The following is a 12,150-nucleotide window of genomic DNA, read 5'->3' as shown; positions in this document are numbered from 1 at the left end:
TATGAGCAACAAATTTAAAATATAAATGAAGATTAATGACGAGTAACATTTGTCATAAATGCGACCATTATTATATTATGTTCTCGTATAAATCCTAAGGGTACGAGTGAACGAGTAACTTTGCCTGCAGGACAACTAAGTGTCGGGTGACGGGTGAGAATGTTTCACATTATGATATAATATACAGAGTCCTGTAATAATTAACACATATTGTGGCCGACAAAAATTTTACAACACAGTTTTTTGTTTAAATTTATATTTAAAAAACAACCAGCTTAATGCATTAAAACTTTTATTTACAAAACGCATAAAACAAATATATTTATATATATAGGAAATACCATTTTAATATTATACTGGTTGATTCATTTTTGAAAAAAAATTTGATTTATAAAATGTAATTCAAGAGAGTATACCTATAGTTAATTAGTTATACTTAACTAAGTATTTAAATTTATGTCGAGTCGAGCGTAACACTACTTGATCCATTATTCGCTGCTTCTCTATCACATTTAAGATTTAACTATATAAATACTTATTAAGTTATAAAGTTATAACTATAACAATCAACTACTCATTCGAAAGTTACCAAAAAAAAGAAAACAAGTAGGTAATTAGTTTAAACTTGTACTTAGTACTTTCATATTAATGTGTTATTATTTATTCACTTTATACAAATTAAATAATAATTTATTTTATAATATTATTTGAAAGCGCTTTCATAAAATCCTAAATGATGACCCAAAAACAAAATCCTATAATCCTATAAATATATTGAAATTATAATAAGTAATCACTAATCAGTAATTATTAATCAATAAATCATATTCTAATTAGGTATATATACTATTCCAGTATTCTTATTGACTATTGCCTATTGGCATTTAAAAGCATTTCAATTTATATTAATTATTTTGCAATATTAAATTATGTATTACACCTATATATTGACAAAATTTACCATTTGGCGTGATAAATTTCATAAATGGTCATACACATACATTTGTGTTTTGACCGAGCTTTAATGTAAATTTTATAATTTTTGTTATATGCCATAACTTTATACCTATCTAAATAATGAAAGTTTAAAATATCGGACAAATATTTAAGCTTTTTAAAGGCATTTAAAATTTTTAAGTTTTCGTTTATACTATAAAATATGACTGTTTTTAAGTATCTTTTCTTAAAAAAAAAATAGATTCAAATTATAACACAAGGTTTATAATAAATATTTTCTTTACCGAAATTTAAAAATATTTTTAAAATATTATACTATTTATACTTATGTATAGAAAATGATAAAATAAACATTTGGTGAACAATTCAAGTATCTTTATGACTATATGGCTATTAGTTTTTGTATTTTAACAAAATAATAAAAATCGATTAGATAGAAATAGTTAATTAATAATTTACGGGAATACCAATGTTGAAAAAATCTGAACTTAATACGCTCATAAAAAATTAGTGTGACTTTCCGGTGAACTTTTTTTTTGTTATAGGTAAAAAAAATCTTATATGAAGGATCTTGTTTTTAATTTTTAAATGTTAGCTATTATTCACCTACGAAAACAAAAATGTTTACTTGAAAAAACACAAAAACATACATTGTATAAAATCAACACATTTATCGCAAAATGCAAAATACAATAATTATAATTTTAGTTCATAGGTAGGTACCTATTGTAAATTATAGAAAACATAACAGTCTATAGATACGATTTTATAACAAGAATAAAAATTTTATTTATACTTTAAATTTATCGTTTTAAGACGTTTGAACTTCTTATTTAATAAATAAAATACTATACATAATTCATAACATTTGTAAAAGGATTGAAGGGGGAGGGGGGCTAAAGCCCCTTATTTATCCCTGGTTACCCTACCAGGCTCTGGTTCTAGGACCATTTCTTTTCAGTAAGTCCTAGGTATAATAGTTCCAACCATTAGCCAACACCCGATGGAGATAAGTTATAATTTATAAGCATTTAAGTACAAATTTAGGAGTAGGTATAGTCAATAGTGTATAATATACTGTATAGCCACGTCACGCCCCACGGTAATAACACAAAGCCTGGCAAGTTGGTCACTTTTTTTCAACTAGTTAAAGTTAAGTTACTTTAATATAAAAAGTAACTTAGTTAGAACTTAGAATATAGGTTAGTTTCTGAAATTTACTAAATTTTTAACTTAGTTAGTTAGATGTTAGTTGAGTGAAATATAAATGAAATATTGAAATATAAATTTAAAAAAGACCATTTTTTCAAATTTAATGTACTTATTACATAAATTAATTATTAAGTAGGTAGGTACCTAGATAGGTAGGTAACTAACTTGAATGATTGTTGATGAATGAAAAATTAAATAGAACAACAACCGAGAATTTGATCAAATGTTTCAAATAGGTAGGTAATAACCTTAACTCATTCATTGAAATTGGAAAATTGAATAAATGAAAAAAAAACTACAAAGATAACTAGTTACCTACTTATTATGCTTGACGAGTTAGATTATTAACTATTTTACAAATTAAATTCAACTAGCGTTAAGTGACAAATTTAATGTGAATTAAGATTTAAGAATAACGTCTAGCTGTATTAGGAAGTTACTTTTTAAGTATCTTTCTGACTTGACTTTAACTTTCTAACTAGGTGGTGCCCAGGTTTGGGTAAACGTACACCTAGGGTATCTGCAGAGGTCGTCTGGGCATATTATGAATATTGTGAACAATAATGAAATATTTTAAAACGAAGTTTACGAATAATTAAACAGAGGGCGACATCTATTCGTTCGCTTCGCAACTACCGTGCGGTATGGATCATAGACACATTAATATGCTATGGTACATTATTATGTAATATTTTGAATGGTCACACTGTACGATTCATATCAACTTTTCAGGTTATCATTTAAAAATGTTTAAAAGTCATATTCATTGTGTTGTTGTATCATCCAAAATTGCAAGTAACCGTGCGTACTGCTGCTGCTGTACCTCATTCGAATTTTGAAAGAAATTGAAATATCGTTCTTATTTTGCCTTGACAATCAACGCAGTCTATTATTTCAATAAACCTTTCAAAACACAACAAACATGGTAAGTTGATTTTATTTATCAGAATTAATTCATTGTTATTACTATGTTGTAATGTGTATACGATCTATTGTTTGATTATTGTTTTTAGGATACCATGGACAATACTTTCGGTAATTATTCCATCTTGGGGTAAGTCATATTATAAATTATAGCATTTTAAATAATTTTTACTAGTCAATTTTTTACCACCTAACTAACCTCTACCATAATTTTAGGGCTCACACTGCCAGGCCAAAGAATTTCAAAGAAACTTATCATCCAGTTCAACAAAACTTGAGAAATGTAAGTACACACAGATATTTTTTTTATTTAAACTAGTCGAACAAACTTTTGTTTTCCACACCTTAAAAATAATGCTGTATGTATACTTTATAAAACCTCTGTTGTTCTGCCCAACTTACACGACGCCCTGCGATAGTAGTAATAGTAGAATCGGTCTTTGTGGCTGAATGTCAAATGAGGATGCTCAGAATCTGGGTGGTTTCTTGCTGGACAATATATTGTATTTGCCATTGATATAAAATATATGGAGTAAAAAAATTTCTACTTTATTCTATTTTATGTAGGTATAGGTATGATACAATATTAGTAACGGTCAGATTCGGATAAGTAATATACTAATATTCTGATAAGGGACATGACTGATACCTGTCAGGAACAAATTATTTTTGGGGATGGGAGGGAGTGTCAAATCTATTATGTGTTCACAACATTCTGGTTAGGGTATTGAGCATGTAAACAGTGTTTTTTTTTAAAAACATCAAGATCTATAGCGCAATCAGAATCGATTGATTTGATTTAATCTCAAATTTTATCCATTCTAAGTTCAATAAATTACTTGTCGAGTTATTTGTGTCATTACTATAGTCATGAGAATGAAAAGTGGCCGCTGATGCGCACACTTCTGGTGGTGAATTGTGTTGTGGTGATTTCGCAAAATGAATTGCGAGCATTTTGAAATGTATTAGATATAGATACAATTACTTAGCACAAAATGTATTAGAATTGTGTTGTATATGAGTTCTAGAACCCCTGTTTTTGAAGAAAACAGAAGGTTGCTATCATATTGCTAGCGGCCACTTTTCATTCTCCCAACTATAAGTACTGATAAATCAGTATCTTGCATGTATTTGCCACACAACTTAGTATGCTATGCACTATACATTTTTATCAGAATATTAACACTTTCAACGCCACTGACGCGTTAACACTTCAAAAACTTATACATTCATAGACGTTATAATTAAATCGGATTTTTTATTAATAAACTCTGAAACTTAGATAGGCCATTGGCAATGAACTCTAAATTTGAAGGTATGGGTGGTTTTAGTTTTAGTTTTTGTCGTTTCTAGAATCACGGGCAGCATTTGACGTGTTTATATATTAAAATAAATGCGCCTCCTTCTGCTTCTGAATTTTCATTAAAAGTATAAAGTATTGTATTATATTTGTATTTATATCATTAGTATGACTAACGGAGTTTATTTTTTGTGTTACAGTACAAAGCAAAAGAAAATAGAACCCTAGTTAAAGGCTTGATGATCACACAAGGAATGCACATGCCCCTACGTTTAGCTATGGAACAAAAAGTGTTCGAAAGTGTTGGACGTCTACCAATTTTGAAGTCATCTAATTTGCACGCTGAAGTATTGAATGACACTCTTGACACAGTCACTGAACGAGATTACTTGAACCCAGCAGAGTACAATGAAACATTAGTTCCATCATTTGTAGTTATGGATAAGGATTTAAAATTTTAATTTACGAGTTCATATTTATAAACATAACAAAATGTTTTAAGACATTGTCAATAATACTTTTTCTATTATTAAATGTTTTTCAAGCAATTAAAATCATTTGGGTAATGTGTAAATAATAAATAAACATAATTTATAATTTATACAATATTACGCTCAACTTTTTGTATGATTGGTATGAATTTTTCCTAGTGGAAATGAATATCTTGTGATAGTTTTACTATTTTTCAGGAGAGAAATAAAATTACATTCTTAACCTTGAGTGATGGGGGCTTGTAACTCCCAAAAAATGACCTTACCTCCTGCTTTTAAATATTTCTGTTGGTTAATGTTGCTTGTCCCAAAACATACTAAAATAATATCATATTATATTTATATAAATTATCAGTTACATACAATATAAGCCATGTTGCTTAGCCCCTCTAGCATTTCACCAATTGATGAATTTGTTAATACTTGTAATTAATTAATATTATTTATAAAAACATTTTATTCTATGAATTTTCAACATGGGAAATATTAGAACCAAACATACATTTAAATTTTAGGAACTTAATATGCATTTTTTAATTGAAAACTATACATAATATGGCAATAGTGGTTTTGTGGGATAAGTGGTTTTTAACCTTTTGTGGTACACTGTTCTCTTCATAAAATGTTCACGGCACATGTCTTAGCCATGATAAACTTTTTCTACAATAAAGTCTTTTTTATTATTATTTAATTTTACACCTAATTAGATAAAAAAAATTGTACTTTATTAAGCAATCATATTTTATTATATTTTTGTTAGTTATAATTTTAAAAATAAAACTCAAAAGCTCTTGGCATACCTAGAGAATGTTTGTGGCACAACGTTTGAAAACAAATTGGTATAGATAATAATTGGTATATCTATTTTATCCTAATTCTGAAAGTGATATTTTGTCCTCTCCCATCTTCCTATGTAATATAATATTATTATGTGTAATCAATATTGTTTGAAGTTCAAATAGCTGATCCATTTATTTATTGTTTAATGTTTATGCATAGCATAACCAAATTTATTTTATAATTGAAACTTGAAAGTATAATTTATGCATCGTCATTGATATTTAACGTTGAAAGAGATATCAAGTTAATTAATTAATAAGTACTCAGGCAACTTTCAACAACAGTTTTATAATGAAAAGCTCTGTCACCTATACAATTTTGCTTAATAATAATATAGGTAAATCTATGGACATTGAAGAACCATTAAGAAATTAAATTATTGTCTTTATTCAGTTTGTACTCGAAAAACAAATTATTTCAGATAAAAAATATAATATTTTAATAATCGATAAATAAAAAAAATTACAACCATGTACTCGCGAATAAAAATTACGGCATTACTTATTTAGTGACTACCTACACTTTTATCTTAGCCTACACAAAATTGCTTATGGTTATCGAGTATTTGATTAATACATTATCAAAATACATAGGTACATATAAAATATATAATTTATACAATCACCTTATATGATGTTAAAATACGTCTTGTTTCATCAAATTTAGTTGTGCTAACTACTAATCGATGTCTTATAAAATATTTTAGATGTATTTTCAATAAAATTAGGTACTACACTTTAATATTTTAAATAATTTTATATTTTTTAAATAACTCAAATTATTCTTATTAACGATAACGATTTAAAATGTATTATCAATTATTAATTATCCAACTAACTACACAAATGTAAAAGTTAAAAAGTATTAATTATTTATAACTGAGAATATAAAAGCAGTGTTAGACAAAAAAGCTCTATAATGAGCAGACCATTAAAGATTATATAATATGAAATATTTATAATTTAAGATTAATTAATTTCAATATCTTATTATATACATTTAGGTACTTATTGAATTTGTCAATAGGTAGGTATGTACTAAAGGATTAAAATGAGGAACATTGATGTGACAATAAATAAAATCTACTTACTTGATAAGTAAAATTCAATCAATATATCTATAAAATCATTTACCTAATACTTTTTAAACATCAATCATAAAGTTGTTTACGAAACAACGTCAAAAAGTATGATGTTAAATTAAATTAACCTTATTTAGTCAAACTAGATAACAATATCTCATGTTTATGATATTCAGCACTATAAAATGTGAAGTCTAATTTCAGTAAGTAATAGTATATTATCACATGCTTATAAAAATATAAATATATTGTATGGAATGTATGGTCTACCTACATAATAATACATTGTAATATTATTTATATTTTAAAATCATATCCTAAGCTATTTCAATTTAAATGCAATCATTGATTTATTTTAGGTTTGTTGATTACCTAATTAGTTAATATTTAATTTGCTCAATTAATTTAGTACTAAAATCTTTTATCGGTACTCGGTAGGTAGGTATCTATTTATTTTGAAGAGATCCAGTTTGGACCAATTTATAAAATATGATTTAAATAGAATTTTCCACAGGCTTAGGACTGTCACAAAATGTTGGCACTTGGCATGGTTTTTTCAAAAAATTTCCTATTTCCGAATCCCGTCTATTTGGTATATTTTACAGTTATGTAGGTACCTACTTAGGTGTGTATTATTTATGTTTGGGATTTTTCTGTAAAAGTTATGATAACTACCCACCGCTACCCACCATAATAATTACCATAATTTTATATTTTTGTGGACTTGGATACCTTATACTTATGAGTTATGAATGCCTACTTCATCTTCACTTAGATTCGCCTACGAAAGTGAAAAAGTAGGTATTTGCCAAATGTGGAAAAATTTTAACCGAGCTTAATTGTGGTGCCGTCTTAATATGGTAGGTAGGTACATATATAATTTGGTCATATAAATGGTAATTTTTTTTACCTGTTGATATTTTATCAATTGATCCGAACGTAGGTATATCTTTATTTCTCAAAATAGTTAAAAAGTTAAGTTCAAGCACCTAATGATTACGCACCTATTTTACTATCATTAGTCTAAAAATGTGATTTGCATAATATAGCATAGGTACCTACCTATTTCATAAGTTTTGTCCAAATAATATAGTTTCCTATCCACTTCCACTACCCAGTAGGTACCCAACGACTGGTATACCTATACTGTTACATGAATGTATGATATATATTTTAATTCGAACAACATTTTTTAGATGTTTTATTAACGTGATCAGCATATAGGTATGTATATACACATAGCTACCAAATGGTCGTGTTTACCGATAAAATATTTATATCTTTTGCGCATTTATGCGTTTACTGTGTATATATATGATATCTAAAATACCTATAGGTTTTGAGCTTTATCAATGTACCTATCCGTTCCGAAATACTTCAGTCCTAGTAGGTGTACCTACCAAATAAAATATCCACGTAGTTAGTAATAACTAATTAGGTAGCTAATATTTTTTATTCACAAACACTGTTACCCAGATGGGCTAAAGTAACAACCATATTTCAAATTGCTCGCGCGAGACTGCAAACATATACCTAAACCTACCATAATTAATTGTTCACATAAAATTAGTAGTCGTTTAAGTATACAGAAATTACCACCGGATAATAATATAATTTCATGAGAAATTCTATACCTATAGTCAACGAAAGTAGTCGAAACTTTCCGATGAGAAATTTTGCGGACCGGTGAAGAACTTGCAGCGACCTTGCGTTTCACTCTGAACTTATTATATTGCTTTTGATATTTATTTTAAATCGAACAAATAATTACAACTATCGGACGGTATCGGATATGTGCTGCACGCCCTCGTGAAGTATACAAATTTGCAAAGTCGAACAGAATCGTATACCTAATATACGATGGCTGGACTCGAGAATAAGGTAGCATTGATCACCGCAGCTACGTCAAAAATTGGATACGGGTATGCCAAACATCTGCTCCAGAAAGGCGTCAAGGTAGGTAATATAATAATATACCTACGTACCAATTACCGGGTAGCGGGTATACTAGGTAGGTGATTTTTTTAACGGTAAATACTCATTGTGTATCGAACAGCGTAGGTAAACGTTTTTTAAATATATTTTATTTCTTGTGCACGCAGCGTATTAAGATTTTTATTTTAAACTTTCACCTCAATTTCGTATTTAGCCAAACATTGGTTTTTTTTTTTTTTGGGGAGGGGGGCATTCATTTTTAGTTTTTGTAGAACTAGAATATTTGTCACCTGCAGTTACCTTATGCCACCATTGTTCATAAAAAACAATTTGTGGGAGGGGGGTGTACTTGGCCAAAGTGACCCCCTGGCTACGACACGCCCTCGCCTAATTTAGTTAAAATAATAATTAGAACGTTGCTAATATTACTGATAACACATTTTTGTGAACTTATAGGTGGCATTGTGCGATGTAAATTTGGAAGACTGTCAATCGGTCGCCAAAGAATTCGATAATGCGTTTGGTGATGGAAATACTTTGGCATTGGAGTGCGCCGTTGCAAATCAAACACAACTTGAAAGTGAGTTTTTGTAAATAATAAGTATAACTATGCTGGGTGATTTTTTAAGCATGCCAATTTTCCCCTTTAACAATTCATTTATTTTAATTAAATTCTGATTTATAGAAGTTTTTAGATTCTTGATATTTTTTGTACTGCTTGAGGAGTGTCCTAATGTGATACAAACGCCTATTTTAATATACCTACCTATTCTAATTAATTTAGGGGGTTCCTATATTTAAAAAACAGAAATTTGTATTCTGACAGGATTTAGTGGTACATATTGTTCAATCAATCGAAAATGAGGTTTTAAAGAGTATTCCCAAAACTAAAGTTTGAATATACCTAACCTAACCTATACATAATAATTTAAGTATACAAATAGGGCGAGAATACTCAAAAAATCGCTCTGACTCTGTACATGGTAGAACCTATATTTAATATATATATATATATATATATATATATATATAAAATCCCACCTGTATAATTTGTAGGGGAGGACAGATTCTTAGGTACCTACCTACGCTTTAAACATAATGCGTGATAATAATATTATATACGATAATATAATAAAATATATTTTAGTTTTGTTAACCTAATTTATAGGTAATCATGCACCAAATTACCGCAGTATTTATATTTGATTAGTAATTACCAGCGTATATATTGTTATACACATATATGTTTTAGATTCTGAGTGGAACGATGAATGTATTGATTTTACAATGATGTGTGTTTTTTTTAAATTTTTTTTTTTATTTTTGTGTCTGTCATCACCTTTTAGGACAGTAAAAGTGCTTGGATTTTCTTCAACAGTACCTATTCTGATAGGAAAGTGAATCTAATTGGTACTTTGGGGGGTCAAAAGTAATTTAGAATTTTTCCAATAATTTTCAAAAGCGCCATGAAAAACAAAAGAAAAATTAAGGAAAAACGGGTATTTTTACTCAAAATCTGTTTTCAAGAAAATTGATTTTGGTATTTGGTGTAACTTTAAAACGAATGACTGTAGATTCATAACATTTTCACTGGTTGTTTATATTTCCATTTTCTATACATGATAAAATTTCAAAATATTTTGATTTGTTTTGAGCTGTTTACGGACAATTTCAGTTTCCAATTTAATTAGTTTTTTTTTCTATGAATGTCAATACAACTTTATTTGTTGAGTAAAAAAAAAAAAATTTAAAACAAGGCTCCTACTATATTGTTACAATGACATTTGAAAAATATTAAAAATCCTTAGTCACAGTTTTTTTTTATTAGCATTTAAAGTTCAAAAATTGACAAAATATGTAAAAATCACGAAAATTAGCAAATTATTTTGAGTTAATAATTCGTAAAAATTTTTCTTTTTAGGACTAAGATTTTAAAATGTAATACAAGATTCCTTATAGGATAATCTATCTTTACCAAAAAAAAAATGTCTATAAGAAACTCAATTAAATTTTTATGAGCGGTTGGAAATCATATTTTTACAACATTGATATTCACCTCGATTTCTACGTAACGATTTTCTTATTTTATGTAATAAAAAACGAATGACTGTTGATACTTGAAAATTTCAGTGAATGTTTATATTAGGATTTTCTATACGCCCATAAAATGTTGAAAATATTTGACTCTTTTTGAGCTGGTTTACGGACATTTTCATTTTTCAATTCTTTTAGTTTTTCTTTCTTTATATATCAATAAAATTTTGTTTGTTGGGTAAAAAAGCGTGAAAATTTAATGCAAGGCTCCCTGATATATTGTTACAACAGCAGTTGAAAAATATTAAAAATAAATAGGCACAATTTTTTTTTTATAGTCATTTAAAGATCGAATTTTGACAAAATTTATCAAATTTAAAATTGAATAATTATTTTGTAGTTAAAAATTTATAAAATGTTCAACTTTTATATCTAAGGATTGAAAATTTAAAACAAGATTTTACGTAAATATTTAATTCTGTTACCAAAAATTCTAAGAAATACATAAGCACAGTTTATTTTTATAGTAATTTTAAGTTCAAATTTGGACGAAATTACATATTAAAAAACCTGGAATAACTATTTTAGTTATTTTGTTGTGATTGTATAATATTACTTGTGGGTACTTGAAACTTCTAAAGTATACTATTATATATCTATGATAGTACCACGGTTTGTTGTTGATGTATAACGCATTACCTAATGGATATTGTGATATGATTAATTTGGAATTTATTATTGATACCTATTATAGGTCAATTTTTTTTTAATACTATAGATAAGTAGGTATACCTATAATAGGTATGTCTAATACCCAGACTGACAAACCGTCTCCACTCAGAATCGTTTTTCTTATGCAGTGATATTATATCATTGAATTCAAATTTAATACTATACATTATACAGTGACCTACTTGTAACCTACTGTACAGCAGAGCGACATCCACTTACCCACCTTTTTATTTTATTTTTGAAAGACATAGACGAATTTCAAATTCCAAGAATGAATTCATAAGTACTTGAAGATTCGTCCAAATTTTTAGATAAATGTTTCATTTTTGTTGAACCTACAAGTCAGACACTGCAAATAAATAACAAGACTTTGTAAACATATATATACAAGTATATTGTATATTATTGTGTACCTTATGACTATTTTCTAGTAGTTATACGTCGTATAGGTATTAATATAAAATATCGAAATCTAGAACAAAATTCTTAGTCTACATTGTTTAAAATGTAGTTATTATATATATCCCAATTAAAAATATTTTATCTGTATTTATAAATTATGTTGTTAGTAGAATATAGGTATTAAATCTTATTTAGTATTGAACTGCAGTTAAATTATTAATTTACCCTGTTTTTTTGCGATC

General features: G+C 27.5%; 2 protein-coding genes across 2 annotated transcripts; both read left to right on the top strand.

Moving 5' to 3' along the window:
* The first annotated feature begins 2,935 nt into the window (after positions 1–2,935).
* Positions 2,936–5,000, top strand: Pomp (proteasome maturation protein). The gene is given in 4 exon segments (NM_001162309.2): positions 2,936–3,094; positions 3,183–3,223; positions 3,310–3,376; positions 4,594–5,000. Coding segments are annotated over 4 exon segments (372 nt in total). The 5' UTR covers positions 2,936–3,091; the 3' UTR covers positions 4,855–5,000.
* Positions 5,001–8,184: 3,184 nt separating this feature from the next.
* Positions 8,185–9,320, top strand: LOC100166445 (15-hydroxyprostaglandin dehydrogenase [NAD+]-like; the record flags this gene model as incomplete). The annotated part of the gene is given in 2 exon segments (NM_001205016.1): positions 8,185–8,761; positions 9,197–9,320. Coding segments are annotated over 2 exon segments (220 nt in total), but the record flags the coding sequence as incomplete, so codon positions are not given.
* Positions 9,321–12,150: the final 2,830 nt, after the last annotated feature.

This window comes from Acyrthosiphon pisum, chromosome A2, assembly GCF_005508785.2.
Source record: "Acyrthosiphon pisum isolate AL4f chromosome A2, pea_aphid_22Mar2018_4r6ur, whole genome shotgun sequence".
NCBI classification, from domain to species: domain Eukaryota; kingdom Metazoa; phylum Arthropoda; class Insecta; order Hemiptera; family Aphididae; genus Acyrthosiphon; species Acyrthosiphon pisum.
The sequence above is the reverse complement of the archived record's forward strand: the minus strand, read 5'-3'. Positions and strand labels throughout refer to the sequence as shown.